Raw genomic sequence first — 23,520 nt, forward strand, 5'->3', positions numbered from 1 at the left:
GGATCTCAACAGCATGTGGTTTCAACAGAACAATGCAACATGTCATACAGTCAGAGAAACTGCTGAATTACTGCACGAGTCATTTCTTGGTCGTGTTATTTCTCGTTTTGGAAATTGGCATTGGCCACCCATATCATGATATTTACCGCCTTTGGACTTTTTTATTAAGTTTTTTTTAAGTCTCAAGTTTATGTGAACAAACCAACAACCATTGAAGCTTTAAAAGACAAAATTCAACGCTGTATCTCTAAAATGCCGCAAACTTATGCCACAAATATATGTTTGATTTAAAATTTCAATTCGTCGTTCTTATTGGAACACTCTTTAGAAGTGTTTTTTTAAACAACCCTTCAAATAAATGACGCCAATTCAAAATCACCGTGTATATAGAAGACGATCTGCCGAATGTCACTTTCGAAGCGAGCCCATCCTGAATGGACGATTGTAAATCGGAAAAGCAATTTAGTCGTGAGCGGAGTGAAATTTCCAAATAGTGTCCGTACGCAATGTGCCTGAATAGGTACGACCATAAAATACGACTCTGCGATTATCTTTTATTGGTTTATGAATGCGGTAATATATTACGAACGGACACGCCGTATAGAGTGTGGGGTCTTATATAGAAGATGCGTCCGCTGCGGCTTTATGTAATGCCAAAGGTCCACTTATTCATTGAATCGGAATAGTCTTAATGTATCCTGCGGATTGTCTCGTAAAGGTGAAATGGATCGATTCTATCTATTCTATATGAATCAGGAAAACCGAGCGAAAAAATACATATCTGCAACTCAGCTTGGCTGAATGAATGTTTACGCTTTAACATGGTGCTAAAGGTTGGGAATTTTCGGACCATTTCCGCATTTTAATCTGTATCAGTTCAACTGTTCAACATCGAAAACATCAATTAACGATTCGCTTTCGTTCTCAGGAAACAATGACCTACAACAAAGCACACTTTACGCACCAATTCATGGAGCAGCACACCCATCGATTTGGCCATTGTTTATTAACAGCAGTGGCGGATCTGGACAAAAAAACACTTTTTTTTAAGTCGCAGAAGGATCATTGAGAGTCCGAGTGCTTTGCACGAGCTTTAGGATCATGTGAGATTCCAAGATTGCCAAGACCCGATTGCTCTCCTAAAATTGCCCATTCCTCAAATGGTTTCATAACAAAACCAAAGTTTGTGGAGTTTTATATTTCTTCAGGGTACAATTTTGATATTCTCAATCACAAAAATATTGTATAGTTTTGAGGGATTTGCTTCACTTATAGTGCTGTATCTTTTTCTTTAAGCACAATTGTTCTAATGGCTAAAGTAAATTTGACAAGAAGGGACTGGAAATATACAAAAGTCGCTAAACAATAATAAATATCACGCACCAAAACATCGAAATTTAGAAAAAAATGCAGTATGAAATTAAATTGTAGAGGTAGAAAAACCGAGTAAAAAATGTTATTTGCGAAAATGGCACAAAATCCGCCTGCTCTGGATATATGGTTCCTATTGGTGTGGGGACACTTTTAATGATCGAAACTCCAAACATTGTAATATGCTTATAAATTCCTCTGCGTTGAAATAGTGATTTGTTCAGGTTTGTTTGGTTTCTTTAGATAAGGGAACCTTGCAAACATTCTTTGATTGGAAACAAACCAATAGCCAAGTCTTAAAAATGTATTTTTTTGCAAACACTATGCAAAAGCTTCATTCATGGGTTGATTAATTGCTGCAGATGTTCAGATGCAAAAATGAGAAAGAATAAGAACTTAAAATATTTGTCGGCTTTACGAATACATCAACAATATTTTTCCATAGGAAAATAGTCTTTCCAAAGAGAACTTTTGCTTAACTGACCAGTGTGTGTTTTGCCACATAAAAAGTTGAAATTTTAAACTTACGCACCTCTGAATTTGCAAACCTTTGCTCTGAATTGAAGGCCCATTAACAAGCTTCTGAGCATAGTTGTCTGCTCTATTTCTGCAATTTCCAAGCCCGGATATCTTCGGAGTGAAAACTTGTATTATCGAGACCAAATAGTAAAAATCCTTCTTGCTATAAACAGTATTATTTGCAAACCAATAATAAATTTGAAGTTATTTATTGCTCCTTCCAATCATGATTGGTTCTTTAACATATTGGACGCGGCAGGTTTGACCTATTTATAGCATCCAAAAAAATATTTCGGTTTCGAAGAGCACCATTAAATCACTAACTACACATTTGATCTAACGCGCCAAAACAATTTCAACAAACTGGATTGTTTGTTACTCGATGTTTCCGTTGTAATGTTTCATTATGACATTTTTTGTATTTGATTTGATCGATTTTTATCGAAAAAATTAAGGCTTTCAATACGGCCATAGCTTATAAAACCCTTAAAAATCTTTAACAACGCCCTTATAACAATAACATGAGCTGCTTATTTGGCTAAGTTTTAACTGAAGAATAAAATCTGACTGACATTGATCTTGTGTGTTTGTGCATTCCTGGAAAATTTCGAAGGAATCGCCATTCTTGGATACTAAATCCGATCTTCAAATGGAAATTCAATGACACGCTAATTGCATCCTTTTTTTGCATATTTCTTCCGATCCAAACTCCAGGTCTTTCCCAGATATTCTACGATTTTTAAGAGACACTTTGATAGTTCGACAATAATCTTTTGCGCTCTATATCAGAGCTTTTTGGCCAGAAACAGAATTTTATTTAAACATAAAATCCACCACTAAAAATTTATCATATTTTTACTTCACTTACGAATTTAATTGCTTCTTAATTTGTCCAGTAATTCGTTATATCAGCAAGCGACGGATCATCATCTTCCACGTTTTAACAAATATTTACAGAAATAACTGTCGCTTCCATCATGTATAAGATCACTTCTGCATAACTTAAATCATAAAAAATCACACCCTGTTTTTCCTTCTAATTCGCCAGATAAATAGTCCCACTCTTATTCTTTTCGTTGATTAAAACGTGGCCTTTCCACCAGCTTTTACAAATTACAAAAATATTTAAATTCAATATATTGTTCGATCGCATGCTTAAAGCACACATGTTACGCACCTTATGCCGTAAATGTGGAATTGTGACCACTCTCATTAATTGTTTGCTGATACTGATAAATGTTAATTAAATATTCATGTTTTGCAACATTATTAGTTAACATTAAATAATTATTTTCGCTGTATTCTTACGGAGTGTTTATAAATACAGACTGATTTCATAGCCTTTCGATTGAAACATGAAATCAGGCAGAAAAAGGAATAAGAAAGGCGAAAAAGACTGAAAGTAGGTTAAAAGAAAATCCAAAACTGACTGACTTTTTTAACCAGAAGATTTAGTTTCCGTCTATGATTAAACTGTCTGAATATCCGTTCGATTAAAAAAAACATTGTGGCCCTTAAATCAAGTAGAGATAAAAAGAAAGTTGCGTAGAACGAAATCAAAACCAAAATCGACTGGTTTTAACGTTAATAATATTTCTGGCCGGAACAAAGCACAGAGCCCAACAATGAACTACGCCACTGTATGACAACATTTATCCTTGACGCATCCTGCTGTTTTAAACAATTTGGCTCAATTTTCGATTCTAAATGGTTAGTCACCCATTGCGATTACAAAATATGGATCACCATTACTTCCGGCCGGACTGTTGGGGGGGCCAAATCAAAACCAAAACAATAAAACAAAACATTTATTCGATAAAAAAGCATCAATATTTTATATAAAAATATGTATAAAACAATGTCGGGCTCATTATTACTGGCCAAAATAATACTAAAAGTATGGTTTGAGTTCTACTCACAAGAAGTTTGTCTAAGAGGCGGTACTGGCCAATCCATAGGCGTCGATCACTTTAACGGAACTTTGCAAACTTGAACGCCTATGAAGAGGAGATAATTTAACATAAAAAGCTGAGAATGTTTTTTGTAAGTCAAGAAGCGTTTTATGCAAGTACATCAATAATGCGCGAGATTAACTAAGTGCTTCTTGATTAACTCCAAAACAGTGTCAACTGTTCAATTCCTAAACGATCACAATGAAAACGATGTAAAATTCAGTAAGTCTATGTGTAAATATATAGATTAACATCAGCTATATACAGAAGGTTGTCTTCTTCTAAATTCTGGCCATAGTTCGAATAGGCGATTCACCTGGGAAAACACCTAAATTCACATACAAAAGGGCACTAATTGTAAATAGTACAGGCCAAATTGGTCATTATGTGACCGAATGGAGTGTTTCCTAAAAGTTAAACAAGAGAGAATTTTGTTTCGAAATATTAAGAAAAACCATTCATTTTTGCGATATTTTTCGAGCAAGGTACCACTCGGTCTTACAGTCTAATTAAAATTGCTAATGTTCATAATCTGGAGTTTCTTGTACGTCTTTTGAATTCTAAACTGTTTGAATTCAGTCGACACTATTTGCAACCTTTGGACTTCGAAACATACAGAGTGCGCCTAAAGGAGTGACCGGAAATCTGAAATTCTGAAAAATTGTTTTTTGCTTGAACAAATCACTTGAAAATTATGACATTTTGGTCACTACATTGAATTATTAAAATGCATGTGTTTGCATTTAAATTACATTTAATTAGACCTTTTTTTTAAGATTGTAATTTTCTTGCAACAGTTTGCTGTTGTAATTCCTTCTACTTTTCCTTAGAAAAAGCTTATTTATTCTTTCTACTTTTCGAATCATCTATGTATTTTAATTGATTTTGTCGCAATTTTCTAGGCTTTTTATCGCAATATGATTGCAAATCGAACAGATCAGAAAATTATTACATGTACATACATTAGATTATAATTGTATTTTACAAAGTTAAAATTGTGTGAATAGCAAAACTTTTTTAGCCAGCAAACTAAAGTTTGAGAAATATAAATTTGAATAAAAAATTGCAACATGACCGACATCAGACTTTAGGAGCAGAATACGTTTCCCAAATAAAGGCAAACTAACAAAAAAAATATTTTCTTTGTTTAGAATATCAATAAATCCGTAATAACAAAAAAAATTAATATTCATGCTAATTCTCGATGTTTTCATTCCAGGCACTCGGTAAATTAATCTAAAAAATCAACTCAACTTTTTAAACAAAAAATTTTCTAAATAATTTTAATTGAACAGAAAAAGCTGTTAGTAGTAGAAAAAACGGGACAAATTCCAAAAATACATTGAGGATGCTTGAGGAGAGCTGAACTTCCACTGTCAAAACGCTTTGCCGTTTCCTCCAGATCAGGGCGCCAGAAAACATTCAAGATATGGTTACCAATAAGAAAGTTATCAATAGTTTCGATTTAATTTGAATATTTTTGTATATGTTTTTACACTCTAACTCATTTTTGAAAAGCACTGGGTGCAAAAATCATCACACGGTCAAAAACAACCAATTTGGACCACCCTGTACTAGCTCGGATAGTAAACATCATCAATACTGGACGGATACTGGCAATTAAGTACTTGTAATACACTGTATAAAAAATAAATAGTCATTTTACATGATATGTACAAAATGTAAATGTGCAGCCCCACTGTTGCTCTCATGCAACAGTGCAAGACTGCCTGGACGTATTAAAATCACACTCGTTACATCATTATAAGTACAATTCCTAGGGGATCCATTGGACCCTAGCCGCTAGAGTCTTAGCTGGAAAGTCACATCAACTGCAATATGCAGAAAAACCCTAACCAACTCATGTGAAATGTGCCGTGCTGTTGAAAGTTCATAAATACCTCATTGGTGCTCAAGCTAGCGCTCAGCTAAGGTTAGGTCTAAAGGCACTCCCACTTTGGACTCTCCTTCCACCTTCTCCCCATCACCTTCCAGCTTTCCAGCTTTATCGTTCACAGTGACCTCAATTTTCTTACACTGCTTGACACTCAAATCGATTGGTTGCTCCTGGTTAGCAGCTGATTGTTCCGAAATAGTGGGTTGTCCACGCAACCACAATTCCCTAAATATGGCATGCTCGCTGATTACAGGAGGCGGAAACCATCGCTGGTTAGGAACTACCGCTAAACTATTAGGCGAAGGAGGCACTGGCGCATTGGGAGAAATCGCTGGCAGAGAAGCCGGCGATATGCTAGGAGCATGAGGCAGCTGAGGTCGAATTGGAGAGCCCAAAGGCAATGCCTTCAAATGGTTGTTATTGTTGTTGTTATGATTCAAAGTCCTGTGGCTTCTCGAGAAGCAATCAGTATCACTACTCAAACGGTCGCTGAGGGGCGACCCAGTGGGTCGGCGATAACTCAGCGCACTTCCAGATCTAACTTCATCCTCCAGGTCAGCTGAACTGGCTCCCGAATCTGACTCGCAGTTTGAGGCAGTATCTCGCAGCACTTGATGGTGCCCGGGGATGTTGACGGAACCAGGATTTCGAAACAACGGACTAAGATACGGATTGGGACGCAAAAGCCCAGCAGCCGCCGCCAAATTGGCAGTAACATCCAGCTGTCTGGGCAAAAAAGGTGAATGATGGGACGGCTGTTGCAGCTGCTGTTGCTGATGCTGTTGCTGATGCTGCTGCTGTTGCTGCAAACAACAACAGTCGAACAATAAATAAACCCCTGCCTAAAGCACGGGACTGTTTACCTGCAATAAACAGTGGATCTTGAACCAGTTGGAGCGTCTTCCATATCTGGAACCGCTTTTGGACATGCCCACCTGCACACACTTGTGCAGGCGGCATGCTTTGCAGGCGGTCCGGTTCTTCTTGTTGATGACGCAGTTTCCATTATTCTTGCATTCGCTTATTGAGCCAGTGTTGTTGTAGGTTCTTCCGAAAAACGACTGAAACAAACAGAGAGCAACGTTTTCAACAGTGCGGACTCCTAATAGTTCACGAATTTGGTGGAATTTTTGGTTTAGAAGACAGGGAATGTTAGACGGTCCATTGATCTGGAGAACTCTGAGATTTGTATGAAATTAGCAGCCAAACTGGTTTTTTCATAGGCCAAACCAGGTTGGTTTAGTAGGATTAGGATGAACTGAATGGGACTTGGTTGGGCAGTGGCCAGGGGAAATAGGGTGTTTTCATTGTATCAAAAATCCCTGCAAACTGAACAATAATCTATGGTAATATATATATATATCTATGAAAAATTAAACAAGCTTATACTATCTATCTATTGCTAATTTGTTAAATATTTAATAAACAAATTCAGCTAAAATTAAAATTATTTATGAATCTCTAAAACGGAAATCCTATTGGTTGTGTCGTCTCTGGTCATATAAATGGCGTATTTTTTACGTTCTGTGCATAGTGTTTAGTTGGGTGGTTCTGTCTCAATAATTATTTTGTGGATTTAAATAATTTATAGTTGGTGTTAAACTAAAAAATCGCTTCAGAAGGATTCCTTAAAGCGTCAACAAACAATTTACCATGTGTACATATTTTTATGGTTACCGAATTAAAAAAAAAACGACCAACGCTTTAATTCAGCCGAATGTGCTTTACTTTAGGTGTCAAAGCAGCAGCGTAAGTAAAAATCCGTAAATTAATTATTAGTTAATCTCTCCTTAATACACTAATCTGTCTGTATTGGCTTAAATTAGAAAAATAATATATAGAATTTCACTTATTCAACTTAACCTCAAATGAACTCTTAAATTTGTATTTTGGGCATAACGAGAACAATATGGTGATATCAGATATGTGGAATTGAAACACGAGGGTTCTTTGTGCACTGTACAAGGTAGAATTTGCCCAGAACACAAAGTACTATCGAAGGCATATTCTATCTGCCTCATCATTAGCTTTTTGTTCGTACTTTCATTAAAATGATCTTCGTAACAAAAAAACATTGATTTGGATTTATGAATATCACGTCTAGCTGCTTTGAASCAGAAAACTTTACGTGCATAGTCATGAGGAACGGTTAGAAAGAGTTTGTTTGGAGCACTTATTGAGGTAATCTTGCATCCWGGAACAAAACACCACTTATTTTGTGATCCAYACATGTCAGTATTTTCCATTATGCAAGATAATAGTATTAATCAATAAAATAATGAKAATCACAATAACTTAAATAATAAAATWAAGCTGCGAAAACAACAAAATAAGCTCGAGACACTTTGTTGATATGACCTKCTACGTCACAATCGGGATAGGCAACCGACGATACGGATTCGGCTTTTTGGCGGAAAATATCTGATTTGAATTTAAATTTGCTTTAAAATTATTACAGAGACTTTTTTTGCCAAAAAATTTATATCAGTGTTATGGTTGCCATAACTACTTTCTATATATCAACATTTAAAAAAAAGTGAAAACACCCTATTGCTTTAAGCTCTTCTTTTGCTTTATTCTGTCGACCTTTGGTGGTTGGTGGCTAAAACTAGTGGTTTATCGCGTTACAGAGCTAGTATCGTCCAATTGCTTTGAAAACTAAGTCAATAAATTAAAATTACATTTAATAAAATGGAAAATATTGTAACCGGCTCTGATCTAATTTTGAAATTTTTTGGCCAATACTTTCGTGTTAAAATTAACACCTCACTTTGGGCTTGAGAGCTGGGGCCCAAGGAGGACGAAACAATTTTTGCAAACATCTTAGACTCTTGATGTTATAAGGCAATTTATGGAAACTGTTAGTTGTTCTAAAATCAGCTTGTTTCCCAATCGTTTGTATCCCGAATTCGACTTCAAATCTCGTAATTTTCAACTAATTTTTAAATAGTTTAATTAATTAAGAGCCATGTAACAAATTGTTGCCAAACTTTACTGTCATTAATCATTAAGTTTTTGCTTATTTGTTGTTTTTTCCTAGAACAGTTCGTATGGGGATTTGATTATTTACGTGTTTGCTTAGTACTTGCATGAATTATCATTGAGTTGTACGTTAGCATCAGCAATGATTCCCAATCCTGACTTTTTGCGAATGTGTTTTCTCGGCTATAAGAAAGTCTTGTGCTATGTGAGGTATTCAAACCGATTCTTGGGGGACTTTTTCCAGACCTTTAATGACTCTCCAGATTATCTTATTTGAGCTCCTACCAGTAAGTTGCACCTCAATTTAGTCATATTCTTTTGCTTGCGTTTATGTCGATGCATTAGTCAGCCTTTTCATTTCTATATTTCGCAACAAGTTTAATTTGCCCTGGTGTTTAATATTTCAGCAGAACGAAAAATTTTTAATGCTGAATGTTTTAAAAGTTGCTGAAGAATAAACATCGTCGGGTATGGAAGTGACGACTAGAATAAAGAGGTAAAAACGAAGATTAAACCGAGGTTGAACATGTCTCTAAAAAATCCAGAAGCAATTTGAGATACAGACACAAATCCTTGGAAATCCTGTCGCAATCTAGTTAAGAATGAAAGGTGCATATACATAAACAGAACGGAGAAAGCACAAAAAAAGGCAGAAAAAAAACTAACTAGAGCATGTGAACAGCAACATTTTACACTTGAAAAAATCTATAATTCCTTTACAAAAGCTCTTAATAGATGCTCTAACTAACTGAAAAGGCATTAAGATTTCATATGAATATGTGCATTTCAGTCTGGTTTGTGCAAACCTTGAAATATGGCACCGGCAAATGAATGAATGCGCATTTATCTTGCTAAGACAGTTTGACCGCGAAGATTTCGGATTCCAGAGAGGCTTGTGACAATACTGGGGAATTCTTTCGCAATAGAACTACATAAACCATGGACTGACTATGTTCATGGATCACCTCGTTTCACTTGAACTGTTTAAGGTGTAACTTCCAAACTGAAGCAATAGGAAACGGTAGGTAGATTTCGGGTGCATCTAAAAGCCCATTAAAACTAGCATCAAATGCCATATTTTCTTCTGATTTTTGCTGGCTTGGTGATAACAGGGAATTAATGAAGAAGAGCTGATTATTTTGGCGCAATTGGAAGGCTTGACCTCAAGGGCAACCACATTTAAAAACTTGTCTTGAATGAAAGTCAATCACTTGAAAGTCGACAACAACTGGCTGAACATGCAGAAAGAGCTAAAAATTTAAAATGGGGAACAGTCAGAAGAATATTAAAGAAGAGAAAGCGTTTGCAGTTGTTAATGTTTTAAATAAGTTAGGTTAGGGATTTTCTTCCATTGTTTCCAAATCTCGATTTATTTAAGTGAATTAAGTGAAAATAGGAAGTTTTCAAGGCTCATAAGAGAGGAACGATAAATATGAATCGAAAAACTATCAATGTAAATAATAGCAAAAACCAATTAAGCTGCATTTTACAAGAATCTCTTATGTTCTTATTGTTAATTAGTCAGTGTTGGTAAATGCTTGAGCTGGTCTTGCACCTGAAGGTTTCAGTCTAAAAAGGCTGAAAATTACTACATGAAGCTCGCTCAACCAATAGAAATTCGGATAAAATGGAACTATGAAGTATTTGTCGAAGCATTTTTTGCAGTTGAGGCCAGTAACCATGAAAAACTCCACCTGTTTTCTTTATTATTTAAAAAGTGCCAATTATCTTTGAAACTGAATATCCTGATAAATTCATTAATATTTCACTTTATTTACATTTTTTTAGTAATTACAAATGATGGTTCTTTTGCATGCTGAATATCTGCATTTTTGAAACTAACTTCATAAATAGTGACGAATTTAAACCAATAAAGAAACAGCATTTAAATTAACTGTTGAAAAAGAACAAAACCAATTCCTTCTCTTGATTTACTAATGGAGAATTTTTTTTTAAATTTCGAAACTTTGGTATACAGAAAACATACTCATACAAATATATTTTTGAATTTTAACTCAAATCACCCGATAATAGTAAAAAAGGCATTGTAAAAGTTTATATGATAAAACAAACTAAATTTGAAATAAATATAATGTTCCGAAGAAAAATTAAGTCATAAAGGAAGTTTTTAATTTTAGACAAATTAAAAAACAAATGTTTTAATAAAATTTAAAATCCCGAATTGCAACAAAATCAAAATGAGCCCATTAGAAACCTTTTTTTTTCATTTATTCCGGGGATTTCTGATAGAATTAAACACGCAGGTAACAAATTCAATATTAGGACACTTTAAAAACTGAAAAAAGAATTGGAATTAAAATTTGAAAAGCAATGACAAAATTTTAAATCCAAAAAGTGTAATTTACAAAATTCCTTGCCAGTGTGATCAATTTTATCTAGGAAAAAAATCAAAGCCATTAAACAAAAGAATTAAAAATCATACGTAAAAAACAAAGAATTTCACAGCTCACATATTTTTCAACTTGGATTTGATAATTACCACAAAATTTAATGGAATTCTTCAATAACGTTGGAAAAGGAACCATAAAAATCATAAAATAGATAACATGTTTATATAATATCTAAAATCTGAAGTAGACTGGTCAAGCATACGCCTAAATTAAATTTCACCCAAATTATTAAGTAATTTTATTAACTTTTTCTCAAACAATAATGTTTAAGTCAAAGTCGAAAAATTTCCAAGAAAAAACACAAACTTTGAGCGATTTTTTACAAATGTGCATTCATTTATCATTGTTTACCAATTCATTAATAGCTTTTTAGGTATTTTTTGAGGACGATAGCAGATTTGCTCTGAAAAAGTGAAGATAACTTTTCTAAATTCATTTGTTTACCAATGTGGAATTTTTCCATTGCAACTTTCAAGTGTATCGCGGCAGATAGCTCTTGATTGTCTTTTGATAAACAATGCGTTCTTTATTGTGAAATAAGTGCACTTTTTGTTAATATTTAATAGAAGACTCTGGTTTTTTAAAGAGCAAAAACATTGACGCAAAATACCCAAAAAAATGTTTCGGAAAGTAATAGTAAACGCCAGCTATTTACATGGCAAATGAGAAAAACCGACTGAACATGAGGACAGACGCAGAAAACATTGCCAAAGGACCACAAGGGGCCAATTGACAAAAAAGTGAATAAAAACAGCAGTAAAGTGCATTTAAAATAATATTTATGGCATTGTCAACTTCGCCTAAAACGCTTCAGGGAAGTGAAGCGGTTGCAACATTTTCGAACGTAGTGCGGTATCCACCTACGTTGATGAATGGCCATAACATGCATGTTGCAGCCAGTTTCACGACGAAATGCAAGTGCAAGAGCAGGAGTTTCTCATGATTCGTGATCTGCCCTGGTGCATATCATACATTTGTCGTGTCCTCTGTGCAATATCGCTTCTCTTCTTGCGAGAACACGAAAACGATACTCAAGTACAAGTTGCGCCGCGACTTCTACACGAATTCAGGTGATATACATGCGACTCGAACGAGTTTCAATGACAGTTTATGTGCGATCTGTCAGCTCCATTCGCAATGCGATAAACTGCGGCCAATGGAGCTGATGATAGATCAAACGAAAATGATCCAATTAGATCAGGAAACGATCCACCTACGTGGGCGCGGATAGTCGAGCCCGGCATTAAAGTCCGGCAAATTATGGCTTTTAGTTTAATAACACGATAAAATTACAGTGTAGTAAAGCGTCCAGCTTCGTATATCTCAAAGACCTCCTGCTGGCCGAGTTGTTAGTAACTATAACATATAAAAGCCACATTTTGATCGGTCGCCTAGCGGTATACCTTGTATCAATAAAGCTGGGATCGTGAAATCCATTTGTCTATTGTGAAATCTCTTCTCGAATGTACCAACGCACTTGGTTACATTTGAATAAACATGAAAGGGTTATATTTTGAACTATTACGTACTGCACAATGCAGCTTCATAAATTGTCCTTTCAACCGTTTTGGGCACATGAGGATACTTTATTGACCTATTCGATTCTTTTGGACTTAGTTCGGACTGAGTCAAAGGAGCGAGAGGGGCGATTGTCTTGTAGACTACGAAGACGAAATAGACTATATCCTGATTAAAACACGATGGAAGTCTTGGGCCACAAACTGTAAAACCTATCCGGGCGCCGACTGTGGAAGCAGACTATTAGTCCTAAAGTTCAGGCTTCGCTTTAAAGTTGTGTCTCGGAAGCAAGTTAAAAAGACCACGATACGGGGTATCTTGAATCCATCAAGAATTCAAGCATTTCAGTCAGATCTTAAAAATAATCCGTGTCCAGATCAAATAGGAAACGATCCTGAACGCAGCTGGACAAGATCATTGAAACCGCAAAAGACCACCACCACCAACCAAGACAAAAGGTAAACCATGGCTTGAGGTTGACCTCCATTGACTATGGAAGTTGTCAAAAGAAATAAAAAACAATGCCGAAAAGACCAAGAAAATCGCTTCACTCAGATATGCGTGGAAATAGAAGAACATGTAGAGCCATTTATCTAAATGACCCTGGAGACCTACTTAAGAACATTAAACTTTTGACAAGAGAATCCAAACCACAAAGCTGGTCCATTTTAGACCAGGAATGAGAACTAAAAACTGACATCGACGAAATCGTGGAAAACTTATTGTTCTGACCTCTACAAAATTGAAGAGCCTCCGACAGGGAATAAATTGCCAAATAATTACTCCAAAGAGCCCGCGACACCCCTTTCCAAAGTAACGGAAGCGCTTTAATCGCTAAAATAATATATAATAAAGGCTTATAAAGAAAAATAAATCGTCAGGTATTCCTCTATACCAGGAGACCTTTTTCAAATGTTGGGCGCAAAGGGCTTGAAAATTGCACACTCTATCTGTACGGCAATATGGTTAGATGGACAAATACCCCAAAAACAGGCAAGTTTCGTTAAAGCAAAAGGACCTAGGGAGCAAATACTGAATTTAAGACAGCTTATTGAAAATCTAGAGAATTCCAACTTAAGATACGCGGATGACACCGTCATCATAGCCAGCAGTCCAAGTGAATTACAGGGAATGATCCATAAAATAGTCAAACAAAGCAAACGATATCGTCTTTTATTGAACATATCCAAAACCAAGATCCTAGTCTTGTCCAAAACATATAAAAATATAGCCTTAACCATAAAGGGCAAAGATGTAGAGCATGTCTCCTTGTTCAATGGATCAGGACCTCTGACCCTAAAAGTGAAGCTAAAAGCGAGGAAGGTCTTCGCCAGTATGAAGACGCTCTTTACTAGATTGGAATTGAGCTTGGAGCTCAGAACACGCATGCTCCGTTGCCATATGTTCTCTGTCCTTCTATACAGAGTATATAGTGAGAGCTGGACTCTTGATGCCATAACGGAACAGAGAATCGACGCATTTGAGTTGCATCTCTATTGACGTATGCTCATAATTTCTTGGACTCAGAAGATAACCAGATAGAAGTTCTAATACGTATGGCCAAAGGGAAGGAACTGCTACAAACGATCAAAAAGAAACGGACATATTATGATTGGCACCCGACACGAAGTCCTGAAACTCATCATCGAAGGGAAAATTCAGAGAAAAGGATCCATAGGAAGACGCCACAACTCACAAGGTGGTTTGGGCGTACATCCACAGACATTTTCCGAACAGCTGTTTCAAACAACACTGGCCATTTGGATCGCCAATCAAATACTGCAACACTTCGTCTGAATCAGAAGTTCTCAAACCAGTTTGGAGCGGAACGAGTAGGCTGTGTGCTATACTTGACCTTTTTAATATCTATGGCGAGTTTTTCATGAGAGAACCCTTGGAGGGATGGGCTGGGGATATAACAGTAGCTGGGAAACATATCCAACTTAAGATTTACTGATGATACCACCTTCATAGCAGCAACGGAAGGAGACATGATAGAACCTCGTAGACTAACAAAAAGGGTTAAAGAACAACAAAAAGTCGATAGATTCAACACATTTCAATAAGCTGATCATTTAAACGAGTACGAACATTTCGATCATTTAAACGAGTACGAGTCGATTTAACTACTTAGGCTCCACCATAACTAATATGGACACTGCGAGTCAAAATTGCAATGATGAAAAGCATTGACATGGCAAAAAGTGCCATGAGTCGACTCACTAAAATATGGAAAGATCTATCGATTGCCCAAGAAATAAAAATCAGACTTACAAAAACTGTCGTCTTCTCCATTCTCTTATGCGGTGTTGAAACTTGGACTCTCCGTGCTTATAAACGGCAAAAAATCGACGCTTTCGAAATATAAAAATATTTCTATGTGTTTCTATGTTTTATCGATGTTGATTTAGCTCAGGATAGGATCCAGATTATCGTCAATATGTCTGCAACGTTTCCTGCAGTTTTGTGGGCACGTAGAAGTGAGGATAACCTAAGGACTGAGAATCTCTGGAAATGTTCCTGGTAAAACAGCAAGAGGTACATCGCCACCCAGATGGGCGGATGATCAAGAGGACAGAACAAAATAGAAAAAGCTGCTGCTAAAAAACTCGTCTCAAAGACAAGTTAAAAAGGCATGAGACAGGGATGCGTTCTGTTCCTTATTCTGTTCAACACATATTCATCCGAGACACTTAGTGGACGAGAAGAAGGACTAAATATAATGGTGATTATAGTCCTAATATCCGATACGCTGATGACTCCACACTAATGGCGAAAAGCGTCGAAAATCCACAATTTTTTATTAACCGAGTCGTAGAAGCCAGCGAGGAATTTGGGGTGAAACTTAACGAAAGGAAACAAAAATTATGATCACAAGCAAGCAAATAATTGATGCAAGTTGTTATTCTTATGGGAATGGGCAGAAATTACATCAAATGAAAGGAAATCCCTACCTGGGGTGCCACTTGAATGAAGACTGTGATCACTCCAACAAGGGAAAAATCACAGCTCAAATAAAAAAAACAAAACTTTAATGCTCGGGCTAAGAATCTGAAATGTTCTGCTTCAAAAGAATCATACTTCCAAAACTACTTACAGAAGATACAGTAGGATCTAAAAAATACTCGCAATATTCCCGATGTTTTGAGCTGACTCTCTAATCAGAAGAAATAAAGGCACAATGCAGCTTGGTATGCAGGTGATTGCAAATGTTCAAATCACTCAAAATTTCGTAAGCTGCCAAGAGACGATTAAATAGATAAATTGGGATTTTTACCACATACAAAGCTGCAAGCTTGAGAAAAAGCACAAAATAGTCTAAAACATTTATAACTTTGTCATCAGGAAACGTTTTTCAGATTTAAATTTTGGAAAAAAAATTAAACCGACTTAGATTCCAATTTCAAAAGAAATCGGTTTTATCTTCGGAATTCTACTATTTGCACAGTTATGAGAATATTTAAATCTGGAAATTATTGTAAAATCCCCATTTGTTGTGTCCGTTGAAAATTAGTTCATTTCCACGATACAAAAATTACAGCAAAAACAGCATGCATTCCTGAACATTCAGATTCTGATTTTCATCTGCATCCGTTCACAAGTTATTGAGTTACTTGCAAAATCCGAGCAGGATCTAAAAATTCTTCAAAATATGCCTACTGTTTGAGCAGCATAAATAAAACTTTTTAAACGATTTATTATTCAAAATCCTGGCTAAGATTCTAAGTATATGTGGTTGTTCGCGCGGTTCGCAAAATCTGCAAATTTAAGCCTGGATCGACAGAGAACTTAAAAAGTTAGACAATCTACAGATATAAATATCAAAAATATGCTTTCTTCAGTTTTTCCTTGCTTGATAGTGATGATGATTTACATGTAAATATTTCCTCGCACTTGAAACTTCCACATTGAAGCAGCACTCAACTTGAAACTTTCGAAGCCTTTGAATTCGAAAAATTGCAATTTGGCAATAAGCAATGAAGAAGAAGTATTTAATTTGCACAAACAAGGACCTTTTCAAAAAATATCAATGTAAATAAGCTAAAAATGAATTTTTTTGAGGCTTAACAATAATGTCAAATAACTTATAAAATTCCTCCCAAATTAGACCCTTGTATCTTGTTGAAACAAACATTACTTAGAAATCCTAGGTATTTTCGAAACTTCTTTGATTGACTTTCAGCCTAACACAACTGGAAACTTAAAGTATGCATATTTGGCAAAAAAAAGCTTTAAACAGAAGTAGAATTAAATTTTAAAAGCATTCCACTTTTGATCCATAAATTAATGCTTTTAAAAATTTCGCAAATTCTAAACTAAAACAAGCAGCAACTTGAACTTTTCACATCCTACAGAAGACAATGTGTTGGCTGAGAGCTTCTGGAACTCGTTTTACAAGCTCGCACGATTTTTCACAACTCGGCAATACTGAATGTTTCAGCGACGGTTTCCAAACATATGTAAGTATGTTTTAGAAAATTCGTAACCTTTAACTGGAAACTACCATAAATACTACATTTTTGCAGGCTGTAGAAAACATGCGAATTTGAAGAAAAATCCAAACGGCTTTGATTTTTGGCATTTGAATAAAATTCAAAACTTTCAAACTGAACCATCTGACACTGAAAACTATTGAACTTTTCCAAAAACTCTCTTTATCTAAAGTTTTGAAACATTTTTACAGATGGTTTTGAACTACTTTTGCGAAATATGAAATTTGTCGCTGTTTTGCAGTTGGTTTCAAAACCGCTTTTCTTTTTGTGGCTAAATCTCTCCAGATTAACTTCCCTGAAGTTGTTCGAAAGTGTCTAATTTGCTACAACGGATGCAACTTCGTGCAACTTGGATGTTTCTCATTCACCAATTAAAATAGTTTCACCGTTAAGGTATATGAAAGTTTTTGCTCAAAATCTCGTTAATTGAGAGTAGATGGGGTCTAAACTGTTGTTGCTTCATTCAAAATTTATCAAATAAGTTTTGCTTAAATTCTTTAAACTCAATGGAGTCATGAGAACCGAACAACAAAAACCGAATCGGTCCAATAATCCCAACCTTATCTATTCCTCGTAGTTAAAATATGTGTATATTTCACATTTAATTACTAGTTTCACTGATACTAATAGTTGCTAATTATAGACCAGAGCCACACAAAACGGCTTTTGTTTTAAAGGTATCGCCGAAACGTGTTAGAAGGTGTTCCTCTATTTGTTGTAATTAATGCCTGCGTTTTTTGTCCTCACAATTCGACATTTACGTAAGTTCCAGTGATATTTTCTTGGGCACGAACTGCCATTTTTCATTCAATCGTTCATATATGGAGGCAGTGACTAGTTTAGATTGAAATTATCTTATTCCACTTTAACGTTCCAAGAATTCACGCAAATGTTAATCAAAATTGAAAGTTGAACCCAAAAAGCTTCCACAGAATGAAATTTTGAAGAGCGTTGAAATCACATGATTTCTTCCAAGTTGAACTGTTTGTAATCCGGAAGGTCAACTTGAAGACTTTAGGTTGCACATAGTCAGGATAGAAGAACTATTGAAGGTTCTTGTTGAGACAATCGATTGTTCCTGAAGAACCTTGGATTGATCAAATTCAGTTCAAGTTCAGAAGCCCGAAATAAGAAAATCAGTGCAAAAACTGCCCATTGAAAAAGTGTGAGAACCAATTCCGACAAAAGTATACCAACAAATCGTTGAAGTTGCTGTACCTGTTCAATTAATTTTATTATGTGTGTGTTCTCAACTATATCTGATCTATTAGGTCACTTATAACAAATTGCTACTTTTACTTTTCTCGAGTTTAGTCACGATTGATTAATGGCAGGCTAAATTACTCTGGTTTATATTTTTTCTCTGCGATTATTTAATTTGCTCGTCCTAAAGCTTTGTGCTGTAAATCAACTTTTCATTCTTTTGTTTGATCAATTCCACCCTCGAGGTATGTGCTTTATTATGTAATGAATTTAAAATACCCTCAAGCATTCGATTGTTATCGGCTTCTTTATTAGTTAATGCTACTTTGCATGTTTTAGATTAGAAAAAATGATTACAAGTTGAAACATTCAAGCTTTCCATTTGAATTAAAAAACTGGTATATAAAATATAACAGTGGAAAAATTATTCTGGGATTTTCCGCGGATATTCATGTGGTCGCCAATATTTCACTGCAGGAATTTTGCGATATATTGTGCGGTTTCTGCATGATTAACCAATGGGTTAAGTGATCTATTTCTTGCCAATGGAATTTTAATCAAATGACCAATTGTTAAGACATTCAACTCATTTCCTTGCCTGTACAATAAGGATGCTTTTAAAAAGTGACCAAATCGCGTAAAAATCATGCAGTTGAACGCTAAAAGCAATCATGCAGAAACTCTCTCAGTTTGAGTGATGAAGCAGGAAACATTAGAACCAAAGGTGATTTAAAATCAGGCATTTTTTTATTAGTCGGGCTATTAGTTTGTTTACTTATTGACTTGACACCGAACAGGAAAAGAAGCCTTTAAATTGAGGAAAAATCAATTTACTAGGCTAATGAACATTTTGAACGCTGAGTGGCTGAGAATCCTCGTATAAATATGAAGAATCAAGCTAATCAGGAGCCAAAAATATATATATAAATGCTAATTTATGTGATTATAATTATAATAGGTTTCGAAGTAATTAATAAACAATTTATAAATAACGGTGACAGTTTAGTGGGATGGTGAAGGCGATAAATTCGCCTCAACTTATTGTTATACATTACCTAAGAGCAAAATGCTGCGCTTTGGGCACGTTTTATTATTTGTTGGTGAAATTATGAGAATTTCGGATTATTAATGGGGGAAAATTATTTATTTATTGCTGCCTTGAGAAAATTGGGGTCTTCGATTCGTGCCTAAGAGAAATGTGCCGCGGGCATGACAAGAGCTTAATTGGGGATTTTCATAAGAAAAAATTTGATTAAAATGTTCTCTGGAAAAAATGGATTAATTCTAGATCTAGAATTAAGACCAGTACATACATAACTGTAGTATGTGGCATCAGAATTGGGCAACCATTTGAAAGTCGCGGCCAAAGTGGCATAAGCAGGCAATCAAGCAAATTAAGGAAATTATCAGAATTAGGGAAAATGTGGCTTCGAATATTTTTTATAGCGTTTGTTTATGTATAAGTAGTTTTTCCCGTTCAGAAAATTACATCGGTTCAAGCGTGAGCGGATTTTCCTTGAAATCGTAAAGTTTTTCTTAGAACAGACCGAAGCAAAGAGAACGTTACGCAATCAGCATTTTTCGTTTGCTAATCGCTTTAAAAATTGCTCTCTGTCTGAAAGAATTAAAAATGGATCTGCAATTACCAAATAAAAAAGCCAAAGCTACTCCAATCTACAAAAAGTGTTCAAAATGACCATCCATTTTTTTCCTTGCATTATTAGTTGCAACAAGTTATACTTATTTTCGTGCATTATCCTCGCTATTGGAGCTCGGGTTTCCATACTCGATTACTAGAAATCAACATTTGTTCTTCTATCATCTTCATTTGCTAAACAATTACGTTTATAATTCTATGCGTCTATTATCTTTGTTTTCTGTTTGCTTTAAGCTTCAACATTCCAGCTCTTAAAACACATAAAATCTTATCACTTTTACCCTCAAGTTTATTGTGCGGTTCTGGCTGTACAATGATTGTTTCATCTTCAAATAGAACCTTCTTACAAACAATAATATTTATACATATTTATTTATATTTTTTTGTCTCTTTTAACTTCTCCAGAGGAAAATATATAGTCTAAGAATCTAAGGCTGCTGCTATTAGAATTGTGTGATCTGCATTTATAGTGATGATGGCGTCTTTCCGATTAATTTTGCTCCTTTTTTGCCGTTTTTGAATACACTGGCAGAAGTAGGTATCCTTTGATCTCTTTCTAACGTCTCGCATTAAGTATTTGGAATTCCTCTGTCTTCATCTTTATTCAAATTGTTCTTCTTGAAAAAACACATGTAGATTTGAAGAAGAAAATTTTCGTTGCCTACTCTCTTCTTCCTCCTGAATTGTGTTCTTTATTGTTAATTATCAGTTTGCGTTTTTTATGCATTAATTGGACAATGTCGGGAGCCGTTCTTTTCTTCATTTATACTGTTCTTTTTTAAGAATTTCTTCAGCATTACAACGCTTTCAGAAAGCTGGCTGCGGTTTTCAAAAGCATCAAGAGAACAGAAGTATCTTCAAAACCCAATGGAAAATATTGGCTTATTTGGAACAAATTTTATGAACATAGATTAACATCAGCACCTCGTATTGAGAAAATCGAGCGATTTGAAGCAAATATGCTTTTTTACCACAAATGTTAAGAATTATAAACATATTAAACAATAAACAATTAATTGATATGGAAAAATGACTAGAATAATATATCCTTCAGGGCTAATTAAAATTATTTGCTACCAGCCACTGCAATAACTTTGTCCCAATTTGAATTTTATTAAGAAGGTTTAGTATCTCAAGCCCATTTGGAGGAAAAACTTTCGTAGTTTACGGATAAAACAATATAAGATTAATAATGAACCGAAAACTCCTTTGGGATTCAAACATTTTTACAAAAACTACCGTTAGAGATGAAAGACTAAAACATAAAACGAAAAAGTAGAGAAGACAGAAGCAGATTAATAACTTCACTAGGAAATGACGTAGACAACTGCTAAAGAAAAGTGAATCAATTCAGCAAGAAACAACTAAACACTATTTTAGCCACTTTCAAAATTCGCAAAAAAAGTAAAAGGACAAAATGACAAACACGGAAATAGAGTAGGAAACAAATTGGTCACATGGAGTAAGCACCTCCAAACGCTTTTGAACGAAGACTAACTCAAAATACCCAAAGAAGAGAAATTGAAGGACAGAAAAATGGAAAATCTTCGGGTACAGATTAGCAGCAAACACTTTCTAATAAAGCTATTCTCAATGCGATTATTACCGGTTAATATGTCTGATTAAAACCATCCGCGCAAGAATATTCAGAAAATGTTATGATCAGCTGGAGAACCTCTCATTACGGATTTCAAAATTGATTAAAAATCCGTAAAATTAAAGCAATGAGGCAATATTGCAAAGACATTAATGTAGATGTACCTAAGTTTCACTTATAGATTATCGCTCGCTTACCACTTACTATCGCCATACGCTTACCATTAAGATGGGTAAGTTAGACTGTGATTTGAATTTCTGGGTCCATATGAAGAGAAGAAAGACGCGAACTGTAGTCTGTCCCAAACTATTTGGCAGTGACGTCATATTGAAATTTACTCATTCAGGACTCAGAACTCAAAAAGGAGTATCTGAAGCACAGAATGCTGACTGAAAATGTATCAATATCATCAAAACAGTAACAAAATATTCAGACGTCGTCAGTGGTTAGATAACAAAGGATTCAGAAGAATGTGTAAAAACAGAAAATTGTGTAAAAACACAGCAAAGGAAGGAATATGAAGAACAATAGATCTTATATGGAAAGTTTGAAATGACTCCAAAAGTGATAGATAAACAACAGGCGAAACCACAAAAGAAACATTTTGTTAAACGAATCAATACAGAATGAAATGGAGAAAACGCCTTGTTAGAATATTTAGAAAGTGCGTAAACACTATAAGAAAAAGAGAATCAAATCTTCTCGAGTGTTTGAAACCGGCCAACGTGTAGGACAGAAATATGATAGAAATAGGCAGCATCGCAAAACACGAACACAACTATTTTTTAAACAAATCCCCAGAGAATCAAACTGATAAAATCAACTGAAAGGCTTATAAGAAGGACTAAAAACAACTGACGTTACACGGCTAAAAGAGTTAGGAAGAATTGAGCAAAAAATTTAAAAAATCTAAAGAAACTAAACTTAAATATAAGCTAAAGGCATGAGTAAAAGAGAATCAGATCTTTTCGACTGTGTGAAATGGAGAAAATGTAAAACAGAAATTTGGTAGAAATAGGGAGCATCGCCAAACAGAATAACAATTATTTTTTTGACAAATCGCCAAAGAATCAAACTGGTAAAATCCATTGAAGGACATATAAGAAGGAGTAAAAACAACTGTCTTTACACAGAGTAGAATTAGTAAGAATTGTGTAAAAAATGAAAAACATCTAAAGGGACTATTAACTATAAGCAAAAGATTATAAGAAGAGGAGAATCAGATCTTCTCCAGTGTTTGAAATGGGCAAAGGTAAGACAGAAATATGATCCAAAGAGGCAGCATCGCAAAACACAAAAACAATTATTTTTTAAACCACTCACGAAAGAATCAAACTGATAAAATCCACTGAAGGACTGACATATAAGAAAGACTAAAAACAAGTGTCTTTACACGGCCTAGAAGATTTAGTGCTGTTAAATTATATACAGTTTTCAGGCAAATATAAATCCGAAGAAGTGCATTGGAATCTGAAACGAATGCAGGAAATGCATTTGAAAAATGATCAAAGAGCAAAATGGGAAATCGAGTTTGACTGGTTGATAGCATCAAATTAAGGAAAGCTAATAGGAAGATTCAGTGCAGGTACAAACTGAAACCGTCAAATTCGCCAATTATTCAAATAAACAAATGAAATTTAAAGCGCCAAGTCATCTCGCACAGCCATATACTTCACTTTTGCATCTTGAGATGGTCCGCTAACCCATTTCTCAGGCTCGCGTACCATCGGTGGGTGTAACTAGAGATAGCAGATTATTAAGGATGGTATGCACCGTTCGACAACATACCAACTGTATGTAACTGAACGTCTGAACGTGACCAACGGGCTCGAATTTGGAACATTGTTTCGCAATTATGTTCCGGAAATTTTTGTTTCTTTGATATGTTGGCAATCGGGCAGATGGTTCATTAGAGGTCCG

The 23,520-nt window shown here is 35.2% G+C and overlaps 1 protein-coding gene across 1 annotated transcript in view; it reads right to left on the reverse strand.

Moving 5' to 3' along the window:
• Positions 1 to 3,685: 3,685 nt before the first annotated feature.
• Positions 3,686 to 23,520, reverse strand: part of LOC109539141 (zygotic gap protein knirps) — a 34,702-nt gene continuing 14,867 nt past the window's right edge. The window contains exons 3-4 of the mRNA XM_019906749.2: positions 6,603 to 6,800; positions 3,686 to 6,542 (exon numbers count right to left, since the gene is read on the reverse strand). Of these exons, the coding sequence (XP_019762308.1) occupies positions 5,760 to 6,542; positions 6,603 to 6,800 (981 nt within the window). The 3' untranslated portion in view covers positions 3,686 to 5,759. The remainder of the gene's footprint in view (positions 6,543 to 6,602; positions 6,801 to 23,520) is intronic.

The sequence above is a fragment of the Dendroctonus ponderosae genome, unplaced genomic scaffold (assembly GCF_020466585.1).
Source record: "Dendroctonus ponderosae isolate FM_Combo_2020 unplaced genomic scaffold, Dpon_F_20191213v2 Dpon_F_20191213_9, whole genome shotgun sequence".
NCBI classification, from domain to species: domain Eukaryota; kingdom Metazoa; phylum Arthropoda; class Insecta; order Coleoptera; family Curculionidae; genus Dendroctonus; species Dendroctonus ponderosae.